The sequence below is a fragment of the Acinonyx jubatus genome, chromosome B2 (genome assembly GCF_027475565.1).
Source record: "Acinonyx jubatus isolate Ajub_Pintada_27869175 chromosome B2, VMU_Ajub_asm_v1.0, whole genome shotgun sequence".
Lineage (NCBI taxonomy): Eukaryota > Metazoa > Chordata > Mammalia > Carnivora > Felidae > Acinonyx > Acinonyx jubatus.
The window spans coordinates 35,996,889-36,023,538 of record NC_069385.1 but is presented as its reverse complement, the minus strand read 5'-3'; the positions used below and the strand labels follow the sequence as shown (position 1 = coordinate 36,023,538).

Sequence of the window (26,650 nt, the reverse complement as noted above, 5' to 3'; positions counted from 1 at the left end):
TTTCCAAACCCATTTAGAGTACTTTAAATGAAACAAATAGGAAATCATTAAGATTAAACATCAGCAGCAAAAGGCCTCTTTGTTAATAGCCTATCAAACAGAAGGTATTCAGACAGTGTAAAAATGAGCCAAAGTGCCTGTGTCAGTCAATTACTGTTGTCGTAACTAGAAGAAGCCTATCTAGTTGTGACTAAATTCAGAAGTCACTGATATGGCTAAGGTCCAAACTTTTAATAGCAAGATTAAATTACTAAAGAGGAAAAGGAGGAATAATTTTGACCACTAACTAACGAGCAACTTAGTCCATGCATGAAATAAGGAACCATTTGTTTAGCACTGGATCAAATATTAAATCAAACTTAAAGATAACAGACAATTATCTAGCCTACTGTCTTAAACATGGTAGACACCCAACAATGATCTTGCCTTTCTTTCTACTCCCTCCAGTCATTGATTCATTGCCTTACAGCCCTATTTACATTGTCAAGTATATAGGTTTGCCTTCTTTGTACAACTGGACTGAGAAACAGTAATTGTTTCACTCACAGATAGACACAGTTACTTTTCATTCTACCATATGTCTCACATGTGCTATCTACAAAGGGTATTTTTGTAGGTGGGACTGACATAAAGCTCAAGAAAGATACATTAGGATACTCTGGCTGCATAGAATATTCATCTAAAAGTTGCTTAAAAATAGTTTATATTTTTAATATTATTGTTGTCATTAATTTTTGCCTGAGGTAGGATCCAGACTCCTTCCATACTTTGTTCTGTTACCCTCAGTTTATCTCCTTCCTCACAGTTGCAGGATACACGCAGGGCCATGCAGCCTACTCTCATGCAATAACATGTCTCTCTCTTTTTTTTATCAGGAACAGACCTCTTTCCCAGAAATCCCCAGCAGACTGGCCTCATAACTCATTGGTCAGAGCTGTGTCATATGGCCACTCCTTCCCGCAAAGGAAGATAGGAGAGTAAGTAAGGTGGGAGAGAGTCCTGTCAATGTGCAAAAAAAAGAGAGGAGAGTGAATACTGACTAGATAATATCAGCAATATTGTTATACAAGATGATAAGCCAGGTCATTTATAATGCTTGTAAATAAAGAGGTTCTAGATGTAATATATATCTAATGCTATGGACTTAATTGTATCATTCCCCAAACCCCCTTTCATGTTGAAGCCCAAATCCTTAATGTCACTGTATTTGTACAGATAGGGCTTTTGGGAGTTAACTAAGGTTAAATAAGGTCATAAGGGACCCTAATCTGATAGGACTGGTGCCTTTACAGGAAGGGAAAGAAAAGCTATCTATCTCTTTCCAACATGTGAGGACATAGTGAGAAGGTGGCCATCTACACACCGGGAGGGTAGCTCTCACCAAGAGCCAAAGAAGCCAGCACCTTGATATTTAGACTTCCCAGAACAAGAGAAATAAATTTCTGTTGCTTAAGCCGCCCAGTCTGTAGTACTTCGTTATGACAGCCAAGCAAACTAATACATCTAGGAAAGAAAAATCTTGCCACCCTTCTTTCTTCAGTGGGACTATACATGGTTGAATGAGTACAAGTATAAACTGGAAACATTCCAAGAGCTCTTTTCCTCACTCTTTGAATGGATGGTTCATGAGCATGCTCCTACTTCAGCCCCATCCCCAAAGATCAATCTTTTAGAGACTTTTTATTTAAGTAAACAGTCACTTGGTTTAAATCCTAATCTTCTTTGATCCAAAGTCAGCAGTATCTCTGGAGTGTAACAATCATTCTATTGCCAAAATATCAGCACAATACATGTTAACATAAAGCTTTCAAAAGGAGACAAAAAACCAGAAAATCCCATGCCTGTCCAGTCCTTACATTTTTTTCAAGCCAACAGAAAATGTTAAGAAGAAAATGGGTTACAAAAGTTCAGTGTTTGTTTCTCAGCAAATTAGGGAGCAAAAAAGAAGAAAAAAAGACACATTCTGCTATATTATCACTTTCCAATTTCTGACCAAACCCCTGTAGTTTTCATCACGCATCATTTTTGTGATTAATGATGTGCACCCAGTTAATGGAAAACAGCAGATTAGGTTTCCACTAATAGTGTTGGAAGTTATGTCTGTCTGCTTCATTTGGTAACAACCTCACTGTTCAGTAAGAAACTAATGGATGTAATCCCAGAGCAGAACTGAATTTTATGCATACAAGACAGGTCAGATTTCCAGACTGGAAAAAATTACACTTTTAGAGGTGTGCTGATCTTCAGTTGAAATTTAACACTGAGATAATGCCTCATAATGTTTTGGGTGTTTTTTCTTTCTTTTTACTTCTATTTAGTGATCAATTTGAAATCTTACAGCACTCAGTTGAGGCCTATAAACATAGGTAGAATTAGCAACTTGTAACCACAGCAAATTAAAAAAATATGTAATATGAAACTTTGTATAATTACTATACTGAGCCAAAAAGACATTTATTGCTCTGAAGACACAGGTAAGAAAAAGTTCCTTATATATGAGTATATCACTGCAATGCTTATATCATAAGCAAAATTATGTTTGCCTGTTCGCTTTCACTATATAAAGTGTTGGCTCCAAATAACTGCAGTTTAAGAAAAACAATGTGGTACAGTGAAAAGCATACTAATCTAAAAATACAAGAATCAAGAGACAAGGATTAAAGTCCCATTTATGCCTCAAATTACTTTGGAAACAAACCTATCTTTTGTTTTCATTTTCCCCACTATATTTTACATTTATCTCTCTTAAGTCATTTAATAAATACTATATTGTCTCAAGTTTTATCTCTGTGTATTTCACATTTCCCATCTGGACTAGGCCCTTTAAGGACAGACCCCACATCTGATTTACATTTTTATTTCCTCTAGTCCCCAGCTAGAATGTAAGCTTCCGGAGAAAAGGGACTTTGCCTGTATGTCCCCAGGGGTTAGCATGGTGTGACCTCATGTTAATAAGCTGTCAAATAAGTAGACATTTTAATAAAAACAAAACATGAATAACACTAAGGAGGAGGAATGAATCGGCAGAGCACAGAGACTTCTTAGGGCAGTGAAAATCCTCTGCATGATGCTACAGTGACAGATACGTGTCATTATACACTTGTCTAAACTCCTAGAATGTATGGCACCAGGAGTGAACCCTAAAATAAAATTAACAATGGACTTTGAGTGATTACTTCGTGTCAGTATGGGTTTAGCCACTGAAGTGAGTGTACCACTCTGGTGGGGGATGGTGAGAATGGGGGAAGCTATGGCATGTGTGGGGACAAGGGGTATATGAGAAATATCTGTACCTTCCTCTCTTAAAAAAATTAAGTCTTGAGAAAAGAAAAAGAAAAAGAAGAAAAGGGAAAAGAAAAAGAAAAAGAGCATGCTTTCAAAACAGAAGAAAATGCTGGGCACATATGAAATCCAATATAGGTTCACAAATGTTTCATTTACCCATCATGTTTATCTATCTTTTGGCAAACACATACTCTGTGTCAGACACTTTCCTATATATATAATATATATTGTATATATTGACTCACCTAATACAGCAACCCAATAAATAGATAGGTATTGTTGTCATCCTCATGTTTCAGAGAAGGAAATTATAGCCAAATAAATTAAGGAATAGATTTAAGGCTGTACAACTGCTAAGGCACAGAGTCAAGATCACCCAGGAAGGACTGGCTCCAAAGTCTATGAGCCTATACTGATCTTTGAGGTAACCAAAATTCATAATTTCACCTTTATTTCATAATTTCATATGTATAATTTATTTTTCCTTTCTCAAATAAGAGTTCGCGTTTCTTAGGGTTAAAACCTGGTATCTTCTCATTATTAAATAGTCCACAGCATAATCAATCTCCTGTTCAGGCATCTTCTTTGTAGGCGTCTGGCAATATGGAATTTCTAGGAAGGGGAAATCACACGGAAGACATACTACGTCTGTTTCAGATTTTTACTTCAACAGAAAAAAGGAAAAGAGAAGGGCCAGCTTGTAGAGAGGTTTTTTTGTTTGTTTGTTTTACCTCACTTCCAGGAGTATGATTTTTATATAAATATTATCCTATACTAATTAAGGTAGTAGCATTCTGGAGCAATTTTCTTTTTGATTGTTGTTGATGAAGTTGATGATAAGGAGTATATTGGAGGGATAATCAGATAGCAAATGGATTAGGCCAATAAGAGATAGGATTCTCCACTAGAAATACAAAAGAAAAGGGAATTTTAAAAATCAGAAGGTTAAAAACTTCCTCTTTAAGAAGTTTTGGAAAGTGTAAAATTGAAGTTTAATAAACTGTGGAATGAGGAAGAACAGTTTCTATGCATATCATAACTCTACTCAATCTAGAGTCTAGGGAAAAAAAATATATATGTAGTGTTTCTTTAAGAATTAAAAAGTAGGTAGGCTTGCAACATAACACAATGCAATGGCTACATTTTAATTTTTAAAAATCCAAAAAGATTCTACATTAAGCAATAATCAAAAGTTTTTCATGCTATTTCCTAATAGCAAAAATGCTACATAAAGAGTTTACGTTGTGCTGGTTGTTTCTAATAACCTAGTGTACAGGTACAACTAGGTATCTAAATGACAGAATCAATGAAATCATCAATCAAGTAATTTATTGAGCACTAAGCACATGAATAAAAATTAATCCACTCTGTTTTTTGCTGTCATTCATTGTGAAGTTTTGCAGGTTAAGGAAAACAGATGTGGAAGAAACATAATCACTTAAGTAGTGATCTATTGCTCAAATTTCAATCTGCAAGAAAGAAGCGTTTACCTATAAGTTCCAAGTTATGTAGTAATCTTTTTCTCTGACAAGAGCTCTCCAGAAAGATCTCACTGGCCAGGCTGGAACTTCCACAGGCACTTTTTGCATAGCTTGCTTAAAATAACCTAAGGAGCTTTGTCATGCAAAGAAGACTGAACAAAAGAAGCATCCAGTTCTCGATTGTATAACTCCACATTAAAATTAACCTTGCAGAAATGGTGCCATAAGAAAATGTTACCAGTATCAATGACTCAAAGGCAGATCTTGCAAAAAATAAGAAAAGGTAATTATATGTATACTATTTCTCAGTTGTGAAGGAACATTAGCATGATACCTAGATATATTATTTGTTGGATTTATCAAAATCCACTTTTATGTTTTCCTTTAAAGATATAACTAACAATTTGATTCCTCAGAGAACAATCTATATAGATAGCAAATAGCAAACACTGTTGAATACAGGCTGTCTGACTCCAGAAACCAAATTTTTGACAATTTCACTAATTTGTTATTTGGGCTTAAATTTATTTTAAGAAGGCTGAATCCGTTGACAGTTCTATTTGGTTAAATCAGCTTTTTCTTTTCAGTGTTAAGCTCCAATGACAGTTTCTAGTGAAGTCAGTGTAATGACAATGCGTTGTGAAGGTGACCCAGACAATGACGACCCACTGTTATCAGAGATGAGCCCACTGATCTTGCTGCTAGTGAGTTAGCATCAATTTCATACACTATCAGCCACACACCTCCCACATGCGGCCCTCCCAGAGCTATGGGCCCTGGAAAAGCAGACAGCTCTCCTAGACCAAAGAACAACATCCTTCAGTTCAGGAATAACAGAATCAACTAGTACCTGATGAAAATCCATTGAAATTCCAATAAACACATAAATTTGAACAAAGAACCTTACCTGTGGAACCATACCTAGGAAGTAAGAGGCTTTTTAATAAAATAGAAAAATCAACACACGACAAAGCAATTAAAACAAGGTATTGTGTTCCCTCCCCCAGGAATAAAGACAAGTTTAACCTGAATGTTTAACCTGAATTTAAAAATGTTCATTTTTAAAAAGCAGAAATGAAACTGTTCTTAGCATATAAATGACTCACGGATCAAAATAAAATATACTATCTATCTATATGTATATATGCATATCTATATGTAGATAAGTTTGAATCTAAACTTAAAAGTTTAGAAGTTTAAATCTAAAGACCTAACATAAAAGTAAACTTTCAAGAGTTGGTTTTCTGTATCCAGGGGCAGGTTCCCCAGCTATTGAAAGTATAGGGTTCTCATGAAACTTTTCATAAACCTAAACAGGATAAAGTGAAGAAGCCATTACCACTAATTTATATGGAAACATTTTTGAGTGTTCCCAGACCCAAAAATAATCTCTTAGCCTTTTCAGATACCTTCGGACACATCTTGCTAACAGATGCACTAAATAAATTCAGATAAAGAACAGATGCTCACAGACACAGTTCAAAGATATGGTGGCTTGATGCTAAGACGCTAGGAAGGAGCTTGGTGGGGCCCCTCACACAGCTGGGCGGTGTGCTGCTTCCATAATGGCTAGCTGCAAAAACAAAGTCTGAGTGCTATTTTAATTTTTCATATTTTTTCATAAAAGCAGAAATCTAGGGCACCTGGGTTGCTCAGTCAGTTAAGTGTCTAACTACTGATTTCAGCTCAGGTCATGATCTCCTAGTCCTGAGATTAAGAGACTGAGCTCTATATGGGGCTCCACACTAAGTGTAGAGCCTGATTATAAGTCTCTCTTTTTCCCTCTGCCCCTTCCTTGCTCATGTGTGTGCCCACACTCTACCTCTCAAAAAAATAAATAAAAATAAACAAAAAATGTTTAATAAAAATAGGGCGTCTGGGTGGTTTAGTTGGTTAAGTGTCTGACTCCCGATTTCAGGTTATGATCTCACCATTGATGAGAAGGAGCCCCGCATCAGCCTCCATGATGACAGTGTGGAGCCTGCTTGGGATTCTCTCTCTCCCTCTTGCTCTCTGCCCCTCCCCCACTCACACTTTCTCCTTCTCTCTCTCAAAAATAAAATAAATAAATTTTAAAAAGTAAAAATAATAAAAAAATAAAAATAAGCCACTCCTGTTCTTTTTTTTTTTTTTTACAGGCAGAAATCCTCTTTGGATTTATTTTGGTGATCATAATGGTTTACTAAAACTCTACTTTAGTAAAAACAAGGTGGCATAAGGCAATGTTTCAAAAAGTAGAGGAAATCTACTGAACCTAATGGAGAAGATTACCGAACAACTCTCCAAACTGGTAAATGATCTTTTTTGTTAAACCATATAAAATCTGCCTCACAACAGATGAAGTAGATATTGATATCATTTGTTACCTGGTTTAATCATAATTAAATTAAGTATTTCTGGCAGAAAAAAAAAAAGACATGTGGACTTTTTTTTTGTTTGCTTATTTTTAAACTCCATGTAACTGACAAAAATGTAAACAATTATTCAAAACGCCTCCCCCTTAGATGACATAATTCATGAAACACTATTTTATGTATTTTCTTAAATGTTGTTGTCAGGAAGTCAGCAAACCAATCCAGTTTGAATAGTGCACTCAAATCAAAAAGACTTTTTCTTCCTGAACAGACACATGGAAGTATGTGTTAATAAGTAGTTCGCTGCCAAACAACCAACACATTTTGACACTAAAACTACGTTTTTTTCTGTATGTGGAAATGTTCTCTCTACTTTGAAGGTTTTGTGCCAATGTATTTCAACATCTCCTCAAGAATAGGGCTAGAGGAGGGCGAAAGAGATCATCTCTTATTCCAATGAGCTAGTGCTTTTCTCTAAGTATTACATACACAGTGAGAGCCAATGACATTAAAGCATAAACCAGGAAAGGTCAGATGATTACCTGATATTCATTGGGCCAAAAGGTGCTCACTGCTAGCTCAGCCCGAAGCCAATCTCTACCCGTGAATCCAGTCACATTCCAAATTGGATTGGCAAGAGGTCCTTTATTCACCCTAACTAATATGTTCAAAGTGCCAGGATTCAACCCCTTCTGGCTATATAACAGGTAACTGAAATCAATACAGTGAGTGTCGTTCTCCTTCATTGTAGGCAGCTGAAGTCGGGCTTTTTCTCCAGGGTCATGATCTGAAGAGTCCACTATCATATAGGAACCTGAAATGACATTACATATAATAAAGCTAAATAGACATGTAAGCAAAAAGGAATATCTAATAACAGAAGAAATACTAAAAATAATACCAATCCATTTTGAGCATTAAATTTAACTCAGAAAGACTGGCTTCCAGAATGGATCCATAGAAAGATATCAAACAAGTAAGTAGGTGAATTCAATTTTTAGTAACAGACATTGTTCAAAGTACATAATATGCATTAATTCATTACTCTCTGAAACAGCCTGTTCATAAATTACTAAACTGAGGTACATTTAGTAGCTTATTCAAAGTCAAGTAGACTAGGTAGAGCCTGATTCAAATCCAGATCCCACCGTAAAAGTCTCTAGTCTTACTAAAAAAGATCTTTTATGACTAAACAAGCAAACGAACAAGAGGAATACCTTACTGGCCTGGTTTACATAGGGGGTACAGGCTTCCTTCTCCCTATCATAATACCATTGCAAAGAGATGGGTTAACTTAGAGTGCAGACAAAATCATTTCTGATTGCAGATTCCCAGATCATCGTTTATAAAAGTGGGGTTTTTGCAACGTACTAAGGGAATAAGGATACTTTGCAGTGTAAATCTGAGGACAGAAGTTGAAAATGTCAAATGTTTAGATCTGAGAATCCGACACATAGTGGATTTGCCTACTTGGAGCCTTGCCCACCAAGCGTTCAGCTAATCACCATTGCTCTTGGCCCCAATTCTGCCATAGTCCCTGTATATGCTCCCTAGAGCAGAAAGAAACCTGGCTTGAAAATACTAGTCTAAATCCATTACCTTTAATTTAATAAATGTTTATTGGTTGTCTGTAGCAGGTACAGGGCATAAGGAGCCCCAACATCACAGTTCCCCCCTCAAAAACAGTCTTAGCACTAAGTACAAAAATGGGTCTTATATATACATCAGCTACTGCTACTAGTAGTCCAAGGACCTCTGCAGAAAAACCACCAGTTTTTTTTTTCATGTCACTGTGGATTTTAACAATTATACCTATCACCAAAATGGAAATATACTTATTTGTCACACTTCAGGTAGAACACAAATGTTATTATAATTTTTCCCCTTGGATTTCATTTTAACCAGAACATATTAGGTGTAGTGTTACAGAATCCAGTATTAAAAGGATGACATTTGGACCTTTCTTCCTGACCAATCAACCCTGTTTCCTCTCCTAAAATAAAGTCATTTTTACATAACACACCAAATACTCATTGACTATCAGTCTAACTAGTTCAATTAACTCCAAAAGCAAGTTCAAATCACGGTAGGTAAGAGGACTTTTTACTACCCAAGAAACCAGAATTTCAAATCTGACCAATTGCCATTCTAGAGTTCAGAACTCTTGTAAAGATTTCACATGATGACACTATCAGTTATCAGGCAAAGTATGGAATAAGCTTATGCTAGTGACAGTAACTGACATTACTTCCACTACATTTTTGTCAGTTTTCATTTTCTTTCATAACCCGGAAATCCTTTTAATTTTTCTTCCTGATTCTCACAGATTGCATGCACATTAACAGAATAAATTGGTCATGTATATTTTTGGAGAAATTATGTCCTTTTTTTTTTTTTTTTTTTGAACAGGATATCCTGGATCCCAACCCAATTTATATAAGCAGGATGTTTCTATTCTTGGTTATACTCACATTCTGAGGTCCATGCCTGATCTGCCAAGATGTCTTTCAGATTCACCATAAGCAGAGCAGACTACTAATCACTTTTAACTAAAACCAGGCATGAGATCTTAGATAAGTTATTTAATGTTTTGGGGCTTCAGCTTCTTCACAAACATGTGACCTACTTCTCCAATGCTAGATCAGTTTTGTTTTTTTTTGTCCCCAGTGACATATGATGGCAGTAGTAGATTTAAATTATTTTTACAAGTCTTCATCAATTATGCTTCCTGATTGTCAATTTCTTTTTTTATTTAAAAAAATCTTTTTTAAGTTTATTTATTTTTGACAGAGACAGAGTACGAGCATGAGCTGGGGAGGTGCAGATAGAGAGAGAGGGAGAGACAGAATCCGAAGCAGGCTCCAGGCTCCAAGCTGTCAGCACAAAGCTTGATGCGGGGCTCGAACTCACCAACCGTGAGATCATGACCTGGGCCCAAGTTGGACGCTTAACCGACTGAGCCACCCAGGCACCCCTGATTGTCAATTTCAAAGTAGCACTCTCTAAATGACTTACAGGCTTTCAAATCATTATTTCCTTCCATTATAAAATAAGCTTTGGCATAAAATATGCTTTGTCATACATCTTAATTACATAGTGTGATATTTACCATTAAGACCATTTAGCAATTTTTACCCAGCTGCACTTTTAAGCTATGATAATGTTCTTATTAAGGAAATGGGATGAGCACAGTATATTAATTTATAGGAATTACCAATTGATCATTAGAAAAGACAAAAGTCACAAAATAAAAGTTTGTTCAAACTATTCAAGCATTTCAAGGCAAGTTAATTTTTTTTTCAGTGCTGATATTTCATTTCCATAGAATGTTCTTGCTAAATGGGCTTCTTACAATATTACCTGACTACTGCTACATTTTCCGAGTGTTATGAAATAATATGCATTTATTGCACAGTTCCAGAAAGGAAGAAGCAAGCAATAACACCAAAAAGCCAATCAAATACTTCTGCCAAGTGATTTCATACAGTGGCAATTTACCCAGCAGGTACCATGGAGGTAACTGCCTATTTGACATAAGAGTTACTTCCATCATCCCAAACATATAGAACACAATGCTATTCTTATCAACTCCTAAAAATTACTTCTACAGTCTCCCAGAATAACTGGCTGCAATACTTAGCTTCAGAATATTCTATAACATGCATTTTCCTCTCATTCTTTATGTCCTAATTTAAACTTATTTACTATAGTTCTGTCACCAGCTAAGTAATCCCTCAGGTTTCTAATAAGCATTCAGTTCTATTTAGTTGTGATTTAACTATCTCCAGACTTAATAATGAAACATCTGTGTCATACATATATTACGTACTAAATTTTAATTGATGTAATTTCTTTAACGTGGCCTTACAAATATTCCTTACATTCTCTTGAGCAACGGAATTCTCAAATATATCATTTAAGACATAAAAGAAAAACTAAGCTTATAATAATATTTTTTTTATGTGTAACTTTTTTGGAGAGCGTTTTGACAATGAGAATCAAAAACCTTAAAAGCAATAGGTCCCCTCTGCTGGTGATGACAAACAGAAGAATGTAAATTAGATAAACAATTTGTTTAGGTACAAAAATATAGTTTTAAAAAAAAATATCCATCTCATCATTATATTATTTAAAAAAGAGAAAAACAGGGGCACCTTACTGGCTCAGTCAATAGAGCACACGACTCTTGACGCCCGTTGGGTGTGGACATTACTTGAAAAAAATCTTTTAAAAACTTAAAATAAATACAATAGAGAAAACAAAAGTATTTTAAACATCCAATAACAGGCAATTTGTACAATTATGGTAAATCAGTTTGATGAATAATTATGCAGTAATTAAAAACAAATTACTAAAACCACTTGATGGAAGATGTTCACAATATGCTAAGTAAAATAGGCAATTATAAAACATTATAATCATTTAAAATATATATATGTAAAATAAATACAATTGTGTATGTGTATGTGTTCATTTATATGTACACAAAAACTTGCACATATGACTGGAACAAAAGAAAATATAGCAAGTAGTTAACTATATTATCAAGGGGAGCTATAAATGTCTTCTGTTTTCTTGTTTTTATGTACATTCACTGAATGTTCTATAATGAACATGCATTAGACTTGTACTTTACAAAAAGAAAGACTATGTGAATACTATCTTACCTAAGTAACATCAAATAAACAATGAGAAATATTTAGGAAACAAACATAGGTATTTGCCTTTCAAAAACAAATCCTATTTGCATCCTACAGATTAACAGCACCTTGGCTTTCAAGAAAACACAATACAAATATCGGAAACTTCTTACCTCAATTCATTAAAGGAGGGCAGTGAGTACTTACACTAAATGCAGTCTTTACTTAAAAGAATAACCAAAAAAAACGTCCCATTTTCCTAAATGCCATAGTCTAATATCTAGATGAATAAATAATGCGCCATGAATTTTATATATTAATGAAAATTTTATCTTTGAGATACACGTCCAGGAATAGGATTAACTGAAAAAAAGAATAAATGATAAATAGGTTTCCATACTTCATCCAGAACTCCATTATATCCTTTAGTAGACTAACATAATATTTTATTAAGTCAATTCTTATTCAAAATCCAGTGAATGTGCCCTATTAATTAAACTGAGAGAGGCGCGCCTGGGTGGCTCTGTCAGTTGAGAATCTGACTTCGGCTCGGGTCATGACCTCGCAGTTCATGAGTTTGAGCCCTGCGTCGGGCTCTGTGCTGACAGCTCAGAGCCTGGATCCTGCTTCAGATTCTCTGTCTCCCTCTCTCTCTCTCTCTCTCTCTGCCCCTCCCCCTGTTCATGCTCTGTCTCTGTCTCTCAAAAATAAATAAAATGTTAAAAAAAAATTTTTTTTTAAAGAGTTTTAAACTGAGAGAGAAATGTCCACTTCTCTGGTACTGACAACCTTCCATGAACTTGCCCCCAAGTACCTTTGCCAATTTACCTCCTACAACTTCTCACCAGGTACCTTCTCCAATCTGACAGAGCTCTCACTATTTTCTCCCCATACCATGCAAGTTTTCTTCTCCAGAAGAAGAAGGCTCATGCCTCTGTAAGAAAGCCTCCCCTCCTCCCAACCCCTTGCCAATTCTGGCCCATTGACCTTCCTCAGCCCCCAGTGAATGTTTAGCTCTTCCTGTCTTGAAGCTTTCTGATACACGGTCTGCCTTTCTAGTTGTGGCCCTTAATTATGGACTGCGTTTGTACAAATTTTAAATAATTTATATGGGTATTGTTTATCTCCCTCAGATGAGGGATAGAAAGCTAATTTATTCAGAGTCCCATCAGAAGAGAGAAGCCACATAGAAAATGTAAACAGCAAAAGTATACGATAACAAGTATAAACTATGAGATGCAGAAACCCTAAAGGTGTAAAGAGAAGCCTAAAGAGTAACCACAATACCCAAGGAAGGAAAAAATGTGGAAAGGGGAGGGAGTTTGCTCAGAATCAGATCCCCTTAAAGAAGACATAGTTTTGCAGCATAATGGATGGCGAAGAAGTTTGCCGGGTCACTCAGGCCAGAGCTAGTACCCAAGCAGGACACACTCCCATGCATCAGGGTGGCATGAGGTCGGGGGTGTGCTGTGTGCATGTTGGGAGGGCCACAGCAAGGTCACCAGGCCAGGGCTAGGGCCACAAGCACACAGAGACTGCATGCCCTGTGCACATCACGGGGAAACTGCCAGCTATTCAGTATTAGCATGAAAAAAACTAAAATAGAAGCACAATTCAAACAAGAGTTAAAACGCCTTCCTGCTAAAATCCCTTCGGGACCGGCTACCAACAAACTACCAAACACTGTGTGACAAACTACATAGAGCAACACTTAATAGAGCTATTAAGGAGAAATGCTTAAGTGGTCAAGCTCCACTATCACAGCGCAGATATTAAAGGGTGGATTCAGAGCTGCAAAAGCAACAGATTGCAAATGGGCACAGCATCGAACAAGGGCTTTATATGTAGTAGAAGTTCAATAAATACTTGCTAGTAGGTTATTTGGATGAATGAATAAAGGAGAGGGAGACACAGACTAGCTCTCAAAATATAACAACATATAACTGCTGGGACAGGATCAGTTTTACCTTTATGTGAGAGAAATTATCAGAAGATGTCAAAACAGCAGCAAAATGAAACAAACAACTGAAACTAGTTTATGCTGTTTCCAGACAGAATCATTTGATGAAAGAGTATAATGTTTTGGAAGGACGCACTTAACACTTTTATGAGAACCACTCTTGTGCATATGAAAAACTCTCAAATAAAACAAAGGTCCTCAAATGTTTTAGTGTTGGGACCCCTTTTACACTCTTAAAAATTATTCAGGACATCAAAAAGCTTTTGTTTCTGTGACCTCTACCTATCAATATTGACCATATGAGAAATTCAAATTACGAAGTCTCAAAAAAGATTATTAATTCTTTTAGGATTAACAATAACAAATCCATTATATGTTAACCTAAATAACATGTTTTTATGAAAATTACTGTATTTTTCAAAACAAAAAATAGTACGTAGGGAGCGCTGTTTTACATTTTTGCAAATCTCCTTCCTGTCTGACTTAATAGAAGACAGCTTCATTCTTGTTTTTAATTCTCCATTCAATCTGTTGTAATATCAGCTATCATGCAGCTTCTGGGAAATTCTACCATACACTCATGAGAAAACGAGAGACAAAAAAAGGGAAAACAATATCTTAGTGCTACTATGCCAATAGTTTTGAGCATGTTGATCCATAAAAGGGTCTTAGGGACCCTGGACCCATGCAGAGAGACAATATATATTAATATACACAGTTCTTTTTATCTTTGTGCTCTAAAGAGAATATTATTAGTGCTTTTATTTATATTGAGTCTACTTCACTCATCCAGTCTCTTCAGGGTATAAAGATGTACTAAATGAAATGAAAGCTTTTCCTGGAATGATAGATGGCTGGAGAATGAAAATCAAAAATGCTGAATTTTTGTACACCAACATAAAGGGTGTATTAGTCAGGTGTCATCAGAGAAACACAACCAACAGGACACACACGTGCGCGCGCGCACACACACACACACACACACACACACACACACACACAGATTACATGGAATTGGTTCACATGATTATGCAAGGATAACCAAGGACATAGTTCCAGTTGAAGTCCAAAGGCTTAATATTCTACCCTAATAAGAATTGTTGTGTGTTCTGAAGACCATTCTGAATAGCTACCAAAGCACCAACACAACGTGCAAAAGTTCTTTCTTGGCACTGAGTGAGATTTTCCTAGTAGAAACAAACAACAGGCCAGAAACTGTTGGTGTGGAAAAACCAGAGACACTATACAGTAATATAGTTCTATGCCCAGCCAGCTTAAGAAGCAGTAATCAGGATATCTGGGAAGAGAGAAGAGTGACAACTGAAACTGTGTTTTGGGGGTCCCAGCCCATCCAGGATGATGGTTTTCTTTGTGGTAAAATTAATGTCTCTTACGCATTTCTGTTGCTATTCCCATTGTGCTAACGACAGCGCCATTGCCCTATTTTTCGATGTTTCAGCTTCTCGTTACCTTTTTTCAAGCTTCTTCCCACCCCGTGTTTCTTCATCTGATTAGGTGGCAACATAATATACCAAGTGACTAAAACTAAGAACCTAGGAATCAGTTTGATTTTTTCCCCCTTCCTTTACTTGCTTCTTGTAATCCACTAGCAATTTCTACCCTCTCTACTTCCAATCTATTTCCTCAATCCATCCATTTCCCTTCATCTTCAGTAGTTTATCAAACTCCTATCATCTCTCAGGAGGATGACTAGAACCACTCCTAATAGATTTCCACACTAGCAGCCCTACAATAGTTTTCTACAGACAACCTGATTAATTTTTTTCAAAACATACAATTGATCTTTTTCATCTCTACATTGCAATGAGAAGCAAATCCAAACTCTGTACTCAAGCCTATCAGCTTCAATATAATCTGGCCTCTGCCTTCCTCTCTCCCATTATCTCCTACCCCTTTCTTCCCTAACTCAACATGCTCCAGATATAGTGGGCTTCCTTCTGCCCATCAAAAATACAATCTTATGACTGTCTCAGGTTGGAATACTCTCTACTCCACTGGATTATTTTCATCGTTCAGGTCTTGTTTCTAACACCATTTATTGGTGAAGCACTCCTTTGTCTGTTAACCAAAGTAGTTCCTTCTAAGATTCTTTCTAATGTGTATTCTTTGTTATTTCCTTCACAGCACTTGCAACTTACTGAGTTTAATTTATTTGTTTACTTGAGTGAAAAACTGCACAAAAAAAATCAGTTTTCGTGTATCTTGTTCATCTAAGAATCTAGAACAGTATCTGGAGCATTCAGTGTGAACCTGAAAGATTTTTATGACAAAATCCGACCACTATTTATTAGTGTTTCCTGTTCTGCATATCCATAGCCCTTCAATAATGCTCTCCTATCTACCAAATACACAATAACTACCTGTGCATCTCCTCAGCCCTAGTGTAAACTTCTAAAGATCAGAAACTTTTTTTTCCACCTAGGACCTAAAAGAGGGATTTTTTTGCACCTGTAAACTTTTGGTGAATTCAACTGAAAGCAAACAATAAATAAAGAATCTCAAAAATGGTAACTGTATTGGTTTTATTTCAAATATTAAACAAAAGGAAAAAAAATCGTGGAAACTGAAATGACTTTAAACAATATTCTCAGGGACAACTGGGTTGCTCAGTCGCTTAAGCAGCTGGCTCTGGATTTTACTTTGGGTCATGATTTCATGGTTCATGAGATGGAGCCCCATGTGGGGCTCTGCACCGATGGCATGAAGCATGCTTAGGATTCTCTGCCCCCCCCCCCCACTGCCCTTCCCCTGCTTTCTCTCTCTCTCTCTCTCTCTCTCTCTCTCTCAAAATAAATAAATAAACATTAAAAAAACCCAACAGTGTTCTCAATCTTAATTCCTGAAAAGATTCCACCATTTTGGTAAGGTTGAGATAGGTGCCCTCACTTTTTTGCATGGTCTATTATTAATTCCACAAGCTTGTACATTCTATTACGTCTTAAGATTATGCCTCTCTTCTAATGGAGCTCACTCCCTATATCATATAGTTTGTTTCTAAAAGACAGACTGAGACACCCATTATAAAATGTCAGTGTGGGAAAAGTAAACTTGTCCCTCAGATTCCAATACACAGGACTGAACTTGCATCTTAGCAGAATTCTTTTTCCAACAACTTTTCTTTCCCTAAAATGTGCCTTCCATTGTCTTGGCAAAATATAAAACTGCTTCATTGACATTGTGCTGGAATAAAATTTCTTCTAATCCCTGAGAGTAATGGCTTTGTATTTGTTCTAGGTATCAACTGAGATTTGAATCTAGAACAGCTTCTAAAACTTTCAGACACCACGAAACATTAAAAAGGTTTCACATAAAATTAGCACAACAGTTATCCTTCTTGGGAGACTAGCCTCCTCAGGGAGTTTATCGGCTACATGGTCAGGAGTTACAGACTGGACTAAACACTGTGCTATAGTTGAACCTCCATCCCCTACATCTTAGAAAGTAGAAGCGTGAATCTACCTGGCCCCTACTTTGACCACCAAAATTTTCATTTTCCTCTGTATGACACAGAAAACCTGTGCAGTATGATTATTAGAAGTGTTAATTTATCTCATCTGCCTCATCTTTAGAAAAGGCTGATTTTACAATCCGCTGTGCTTTTCTCTCCAGGGTCTTTCAAGACTCCAGTTTTCTCTACCTCCAGCCCATCTATTGAACTGCCTAGCTTTAACTTTTCTCTGTCTTAGTTTCCTTATCTTGAAATCCTTCAATCCTGGAGCTCCACTCTCAGGACTAAATGAGATTGTCTCCAAGACATGCCAAAGAACGCTGATTAAGCAGGTCCTTAATATTTGTTCCTTTGGAGATATTCATTCCTTTCTCCATCAGATAGTAGACAAAACCAAACTGGAAAATGTAGGTAAAGAACATTTTCAAACGTAAAAAATGAGGTAAGAATGTTAAGGAGTAGTATACTCAAAATCTCCTAATTCAGAGGCATTTAACCTTTCTCAACCCTTCTGTAAATTTACCACCTACTAATCCCTTTTGTCCCAGTGGGTCAACTCTTCCCTTCCAGCTCTTTCCTTCTATGCCTCTCTAACCTTCCTTTCTAACTTTCCTTTTTTTTCCCTGAAATCTCACGTAAATCTAAAACATTCTCCCCAGAAACACACATACCCCTTTAACTGACAACCAAAAAGGACCATAGAGCTAAGTTTAAGATCTCCTGTTCTAAGATTTGTCCAATTTCTGAAATCCTGGCACTCCTCCCATGGCTCTCACCCTACATAGCTTTTATGTTATGTGGTAATGAGATGTTTTAAGAAGCAGTTGCTAAAATGAAAAGCAACTTCAGAAAGAATAATCAGAGTTACATTACCCCAAAACGTAAGGAAGTCTTTGTCCTGTATCCAATTTTGTAACCATCACTTGCCTTTTCAAGGGAACCCAAATTGGAAAGAACAGTGAAAGGTAAGAGAAGGCTGTATAGCCTGTTGTCTCTGGAAACTGCCTAAAGATTAAATATCATACTATCAATTCCAAGTTTTTGTCTGGCTATACTATAACCCTGTTAGTAATAGAAGGCTAGAACTCAAGGTCAGTACAGAATGAGTGTACAGTGCTCTGTATTTCCATATAAATAGATATTTCCAAGGTCAATATACTCTACTCCATAATCTCAGTATGTGTGAAGGTACCAAAACTTTATTTTAATATATTGGAAGAATCTGCTTTATTTTCCCTCAACATTAATAAGAGATAACAACTACTACTGAATAAACAATTGGCAAGTAATGGTCAATTACAGAAGAACTAAGGTTGAGCAAAGTTTCTCAACTGAGTTTTCAGGTTCAAGGAGAATCAAGCTATAAGAGTAGCTTAACTGGCAAACCAAGGAGTTGCTTCCTTTATCAAACTACAAGGACCACTAAAGTTCCTAACTATAATTAAAGATGCTTTATAAAAAGCCCAAAAGTAAAGAATAACATATATTCCACTGTCATCCATAAAAAAGCATATTCCTAGCTACGAAATGGTTAAGAATTCAGGCTCTGAAGTCAGAGACCTGATTCCACAGCCTGGCTCTGACATTCCCCACCCCAACCATCCACCTCTCCTCTATCATTTTACTGATGAGAATCTGAGGCCCAGAAGAGATGAGTATTTTAGATATAACAAAAATACTGTTTGAGAAGATTGTTGTGGGGATTATAGAAATGGGAAATAGCAAAGTAAAAACATGTTTTTACTTTTTTGTTGTTTACAAAGTATTATCTGAACCAAAAATCTGTCTACTTGTTTTTGAAAATAGTGCCTGTCTTAGAACCCAAAACAAAGGAAAAGAAAACCAAAAGAGAATAAGAGGATAAAATCTGAGAAAAAGAAACTGAGTACACAGAAATGAAGAAGAGAGTCCAAGTGAGAGGAGAAAAAGACAAACTGTTTACACTTTAAAATCTAAGATATGGAAAGATAAGAAAAAAGAGGGAAGAACAGAAAGACAAACTGTTTACACTTTAAAATAGAAGATATGGAAAGATAAGAAAAAAGAGGGAAGAGCAGGGTGGTGGAGAAAACGGGTTTATATTTATTTTCTATCTCCCCAAGTAGCTTTGTAAACTATCCAAATATGATAAAAATAAACTGAGGCCTAGGAACTAAAAAGGTAAAAGAGAATGGTTTCATCACCTCAAATGTAGAGATTGGTGGTTTTGGTCACAAGATGGTTAATCATCTATAATTCAAGAATTTAATATAAAATAAAATAACACGAGACCCATTAATTAATTATTGGCTCTCCTGAGCCTGCATTAATTTAAGGTAGCTTTAGTGGAATTAGGGGTTCCCAACACTAGAGCAAAGTATAATACTGGATCCTATCACTGTACTTTAGGATAACCTATTCTGTCTCTGATCCAGCTGCTATTAAAAACAAACAAACAAACAAACAAACAAACAAACACACCTGACTGGTTGTGAAATACCATATTAGCTAATGGTGAGGGGAAACAGCATACAAATTCTTCTCTGACTGTTGACACACAATTAATTCAACTTCCTCTTGGCAAATATAATCACCCAAGGATATTCTTCCAACAAAACATTCCTTTTACACACAAGCAGAAAAGCTGCATCATGCAAGTGACCTCCATTCCAAAAGTGCTCTTTTTGCCCTCAGAGCAACTTAGGATTGTACTTGAATGTTTCCATAAATGCTAACTTAAGGCTCAGTGCATGAACACAAACATTGAGAAACTATGTAGAGTTACAGTTCCCACACTAACTTTTTAAAGCTTCTCTCTAGGGTGTACTGTAGAAGCTAAAATAGAAAATAATTTCAGCCATAACAACAGTGGGAACTCTGACCAACAATCAAGCACAGGTGTTTCCCAACATCCCCCCAAAGAGGGAGTGTCTTTCTTTTATGGAAAAGAGAGAATTTTAATAATTCCAAAATTTTGATTTTCAGATCATTCAATTACTATTGAAATGCACTTTGAGCAAGTTTAAGTAACTGGAAACACCTTAAGTACTCAGGAGATGATCAAATTTCTCTACTTTGAGAATAACCAGAAGTAAGAATATGTTTCCAACATGTTTTTTCTTCTAACTATAGTAATACCATGTATTTCCCTAAGAACTCTTTACGTGATTTCAAAAAAGAAAGTGATTTTTTAAAATAGACCTGCAAGTAGTGACTAAACTCTGCAAGGACCATGAACTGTCAGTGCTTACTCCAATCATGGTGATCTACAATCCACTAGATGCAACACAGTTCTATTGGTTGAAGAATCAATTTCATGCCCAGACACAATTTCATGCCCAGACACAGATAAGGCAATATATCCCATCTGGGACTCAAAATCCTTACATGTAATCCACAGAAATCTTGAAATGCTTATAAGCATGAACTCACAATTCATAATGCTAATAATATGCATTCTTTACTTGTTTTACCCCTTCTTTTGTGCTTGAAGGCCTGTAGTCTCTTTTTCTTCTCCAGTGAGTTCAATTTCTACCGTCTCCGTGAATTCCTATAACTGACCATACAACTTTGTAGGCCATTCACAAATTTCACATATCCTACCTTATAGTGTTATAATGTGTAGAATTTTCCAAACTCAATAGTAAACTTCTTAAGGTCTATTGCCTCTCCTCACGCCTTTCTACATAGTGGTCTGCACATGGCAGGTATTCCGTTAATGGAAAGGATGCTGGAGTCTAACTGGAATATACTAATTAATAGAACTGTTTAAAACTGTAAAAAATATTGAATATTACCCAACCTTACAGTGAGAAAGATACTGAACATGTAAATTATTATAGTACAGAAGAATGCCAGGTTTAAGAAAGTTAAGTAACTTGCTCAAAACTCAATCCATATCTAATACTAAAACCTTCTGCTTCTATATTATACTGACTATAAGATGAATAAGAAGTTTAGTTTACCAAGAAATAATATAATTCAAATATTTTCAAATTGCATGGAAAACACAGTAAGCAAGAATTTAAAATTCTCTAGTAAATACCATTTTAGTACTTTTCCTTCATGGGGTTTCTTCCACATGGATAAGACATTACACAAACAAGCAAAGCATCAACAAATATATGTCAAGATAAAACTGTGGTAACCTTTATAAAAGAGAAGTTGGCAATGGGATCATATAATGTAAAGATATGACTTCATCCAAAAGGCCTGAAGATCTTTCTGGGAAAGTGAGCTTTGAGCTGTGATCTGAAGAATGACAGGTACTAGGCTGATGAGAAGAAACAGGCAGTGGAAACCTGTATGCAAAGGACCTGGAGTGGGCAGATTATAATTAAATAAGAAGGACTGAAAGTCTGGCTAATGTGGAGACAATGAGGGAGATGAGAATAGAAATGCAGAAAGTAAAAAACAAAAAACAAAAAACAAAAAGAACCAAGAAGGTCTTATGAGCAAAGAGGAGTTTGTCTTTGCATTACATGTTACAGAGAGATATAAAAAAGATTTCAAGTGAGGGAGGTGGAGGTTGCTGTGTTAAGTCAGATTTTGGAAAATCACTCTGGCTACATCCACACAGAATAGATGGGTAATGGGGTATGTGCAGAATGGATAAGGGAGATCAGTTAGGAAACACCTGCAGCATTCCAGTATGTATATGTATGTATCTAAAAGTATGGTAGTAGATGAAGGAGATGATGCGAAGCAACCATCTGAAACCTATAGAAGATGTAAACAATCAGCAAGAATTGGTGTTGCATGAGATACAGAAGTAAAGAAGAGACAGGTGCCCAGAACATACGACTATTCTTCTTGCTCATACACCCAAATAGATACTGGTGGTATTCCTTGGCACAATGGATAAAGATCAATTTGGGGGGAAAGATCAGCTCAAGTTCTTTATTGTAAACAATTGAATCTACTGTATCATTTTCAGGGAAAAAAAAGAATGTTATTAAAAGATATCAGGAAGCCCAAATAATGACGAAGATATACTCTAGTGGACACCCATTGCTGGACACAGACAACACTGCTCCCAGCATCCAGGCTGGGTTCCGTATTTTACTGCCTCTAGGTATCTATGCTTCCACTTTCTGCAGAAGGAAATCTTCAGGGTGCCTCCTTTCTGTAGTTAATAGATTCCAGTCAAAGTTCCTTTGGGTTTTCTGAATGGTGTAGATTTGGTCACCTGTTAATATCATAACAATAAGGATGGTTGGAAAGGTGCCTGACTTGCTTCTGAGGCCATGAGAAATAAGGCAAGAAATTCACCAAATATAGGAAAGGCTGCCAAAAAAGAATAACTATCATCCGAGAAAGAAGGGGCATTAATTTTGTTGAAACATACAGAGAAGATGTCAAGTAGGCAGTTGGATATATGATTCTATATCTCAGAGGAAAGATTGTGGCTATAAACACTTATGAATCATCTGCATGAGGTTTTTTGGGTTTTTATAAACAGTTCAACAAAATTTTAAATACTTCATAAACATAATATAACAGTAAATGTAATTAATCAAATTAATGTCACACCACACATTACTATGGAACACAAAATACAATAATCTGGTTGCAAATCTTTTTATCACTAATAGGGATAGAAATACTACAGGAAGCAAGGGAGAAATTGATTCTAAACCTCTTATATGGCTAGCTCTGATAACTAAGAATGTTCTTACCATCTTATACTAAAATATTATTCCAATAGCAATTAACACTTTGGGTGATTTCCAAGAACCCACACAGACTCTGTCCGCAGCTGGATGAAAGCCAATTAATCTTGCACCCACAAGTGCACATAACTAGTTTGGGTATCTGGAGTGTATTCACCTCTTGACCCTCACTAAACCTATCTTTGAATCTGAACAGCCAGTTCCTGATTTATTTATTTTTTTCCAAATACAAAACCAAAATTCTCTGTTGAGTATGTGTATATTTATTCTGATCAGCATTCAATTTAAAAGACAATGTGTTCCGGAAAATTTTTAAAAATTGACAAGATGCTAAAACAGACATATGCATCTGGAGGGGCAAAACTGAAACATCATTGTGATTATCCTCTTCACAGTAGTTGTGGCCTAAAAATGCTTTCTGGAACACAGAAAAGCACATAAATATCCTTCTACAACTGAAAAATGAAAATAAATAAATGAGAATCTAATGATAAGTCCACGGTGATAAGATAGCTGCAGTGACATCTGCCACATGAAGAAATTCACCCTGGTTATCAACCCTGAGCTCCCAGGAAGGACTGGGGGCTAAGGACTTCCTTAGGCTTTGAAAGGTCCCACGTGGGACACCCGTCATACCACATGGCATCTGATTCCTCTTTTACAGGTAGAAATGTCCTCATGATCAATTTCCTTAGGATAGTGATGGAAAGAGTGGTTTCACCCACTTTTCTAGTCTAACCATTTATCTGGGATGAAATACAAAGGTCCCAATGACTACTATAACCTCCCTCCTAAGCAAAACCAGACAAGGAGGGTGGTTGTAGGAGAGAGGCAGGCAGAGGAGCTCAGCAGAAGAAAGATGCAGGAGGCTGAGAAATCTAATTCAACAAACTTAATAGATTTGTTCAGATGACCTACAAGAAGGATAAGATTTCTCCAGTGGTTAGAATTTCCTCCTAAAATAAGTCACTTTGTCTAAGTATAAACTATTTCTTGGTTCTCTTTCAAATCAGTAAAAATAGCTGAGAGTCCATGGGTCTGAAGTGTCAGAGTAAACCCATATGTCTTGTAACATAAACATGGCGACCAGATAGGGTTTCCAGACTTTCATTGTTGATGAACATTTCTTTCAAGCACCAGTCTCACTATGCCGGTTTCCTTAAGGAGTGCTCATTCTAACAGACCCAGCAACTGGGTAAGCATTATTACTTTTACCTTAAAAACTCTAAATGTGCAAGAAAGCATGCTCTGTTAAATCCCTATGGGCATGAAACTGTTTAAGAGTAAAACTCCTGATTCAGTGTTTCTCAAACATGAGTAAAATACCAATCCTGAAAAAGGAATACTTTCTCACAGACCTCAGTGTTAGTTTAAAGTACACACAGATAATCTCTGAGTATTAACTTATTATAAGAGTTTACTAATACAAATGTAAAAAAAAAATCAATAAAATTTAATTAACATTTATTTAGCCTAGTAAATTGTTTTGTGGAAACATTGTTGCACATATAACATTTAATAGTGAAAAATATATACTTATTTGTTTTATACTTTATATTTTGCTTTTGGGTTGGATTCTTTTCATTTTGATCACAATGAAATATCATGTGAGTTATTGTTATTATAATCTTTGTTACTTTTCTTTGATGGTGATTTTCAGCCACTGATCCATACTTTTGATGGGCCAAAAAATGTAATAACACATTGCAAATTACAACAGGAAAACTTTAAAGCCACTTATTAAAAATTTTTACTGGGGTGCCTGGGTGGCGCAGTCGGTTAAGCGTCCGACTTCAGCCAGGTCACGATCTCGCGGTCTGTGAGTTCGAGCCCCGCGTCAGGCTCTGGGCTGATGGCTCAGAGCCTGGAGCCTGTTTCCAATTCTGTGTCTCCCTCTCTCTCTGCCCCTCCCCCGTTCATGCTCTGTCTCTCCCTGTCCCAAAATAAATAAACGTTGAAAAAAAAATTTTTTTACTGATTATTTATTGTTAACAAGGTTTTTCAAGCTCATACATATAAGTTCAGGAGCTGCACTATATACAGCAAAAAAAAAAAAAAAAGTGATCAGCTAATATAAATGTCAGTTTACTTACTATAAGTTTCCTATGCTTATGACATATATTATCTGCCACATAGTACCTAAATTCTCCCATTGCTTTCATCTGTATGAACTACCATTAAACTTTCATTAGTACCCTAAATATGATGCAATTCATACTTTCATTTAGCAAAAATATAACATCAACACAAATGTAAACAATGTCTCTGAATTATTCCCCAATCATCCAGATCATCTTAAATGTGTATATAACTTTTGGACTCCTAAAAATAAAAACATCCAATTTTTAAAATGTTCACAGAACTCTGAGAATATGCCTACAGATGTTCACAGAACTCTGAGAATATGCCTACAGACTTAATAATACGGAACTCAGCCTCAAAGAAAACCTATCATTTACAACACAGGTAACTGTAGACAAGTACCTAAAGGCACACTGGAACAAAATCATGTAGACACAACCCTAAATGTGTTTTCTTGGAAGAAAATCCATAACTGTCTTTCATTTTTCCAAAGAAAAACATATTTTTAAAAAGGATACTCAGAAGGATTAATCCTCTTAAAATAACCACTGCTTTATATTCTGTGCCTTCCTCTTTGACCCCAGCTTTAGAATTTAATACTTACTAGGAAAGGCTTTGCTTCCACATAAGGTAGTAAAGTATGCAGTAAGTAACTAATTTATGTGTTTCTTTTTCAAGCTGGTGCCAGGAAGCTTAGCATCTAATTTGAGGTTCAACCAGAACAACGGAGGCCTCAGTGGCTGAAAAATTTAGACTTACTGCCACGAATTGGATTTTATAATCATATTTGAATTCTTACTTACCAGAAGTCTTTTCCCTTATTTATCTTGGCAATCTGGATAACTATCTTTGAGGTAAGTCACCTCAAATTATTTGTGTAACAATAAAAGGTAAAAGAAAGTACATAAATTAAGTAATACTTGATTAGTAAATGGAGGCAGCCCCCACTTGTTACTAAGACCAAGTTTTCCCTAAGTGTCTAACTCCCCTTGCCAAAAGCCCAAAAGCCAATTCCACATAAAATTGTGAATGGACAGGTTAGGCAACGGTGACTGACCGCTACGCTATATCTAAGAAAAAGTTAAGACCATCTACTGGCGATTTATCTCAATATTTAAAACTAAACATAGTTATGTCAGGAAAAAAAAGGCCCATTATGTAGTGACACCTCTGTTCCCACACCAGCTCATCCTCTGTGAATAGTTTGTGCTGGCTGTAGAATAGGGTGTACTTGGGGGCCTGGGTGGCGCAATCGGTTAAGCATCCCGCTCTTCATCTCAGCTCAGGTCATGATCTCACAGTCTGTGAGCTGGAGCCCTGGATCAGGTTCCCTGCTGATGGCGTAGAGCCTGATTAGGATTCTGTCTCTCCTTCTCTCTGTCCCTCCCCTACTTATGCTCATGCTCGCTCGCTCGCTCTCTCTTTCTCAAAATAAATAAATAAATAAATAAACTTTTAAAAAAAGAATAAGGTACATTAAAATGTATTAAAAATTCTAATTTGATCCCCACTTTTAAAAGAAAGTAGGAAATCCATAGAGTGAATACATTTAAAATAGTACAACCGTAAGAAAAAACTGTGTTATAAATTCAAAGGAAACTTTTAAAATCACCTTTTTATTTTAAGTTCATTCTAGCAAATTTTCAAAAAAGAAACCTTTTGATTTGAAATCTTCTCATTCTGAATTTTTTTTAATTTACCAAAATCTACCTCGATCATCTTTTCGCT

The 26,650-nt window shown here is 36.1% G+C and overlaps 1 protein-coding gene across 7 annotated transcripts in view; it reads right to left on the bottom strand.

Moving 5' to 3' along the window:
- Positions 1–26,650, bottom strand: part of PTPRK (protein tyrosine phosphatase receptor type K) — a 554,739-nt gene that overhangs the window by 341,118 nt on the left and 186,971 nt on the right. For all 7 annotated transcript variants that reach the window (XM_027056952.2, XM_053222257.1, XM_027056947.2 and 4 more), the window contains exon 3: positions 7,663–7,934. In XM_027056952.2, the coding sequence (XP_026912753.1) occupies positions 7,663–7,934 (272 nt within the window). The remainder of the gene's footprint in view (positions 1–7,662; positions 7,935–26,650) is intronic.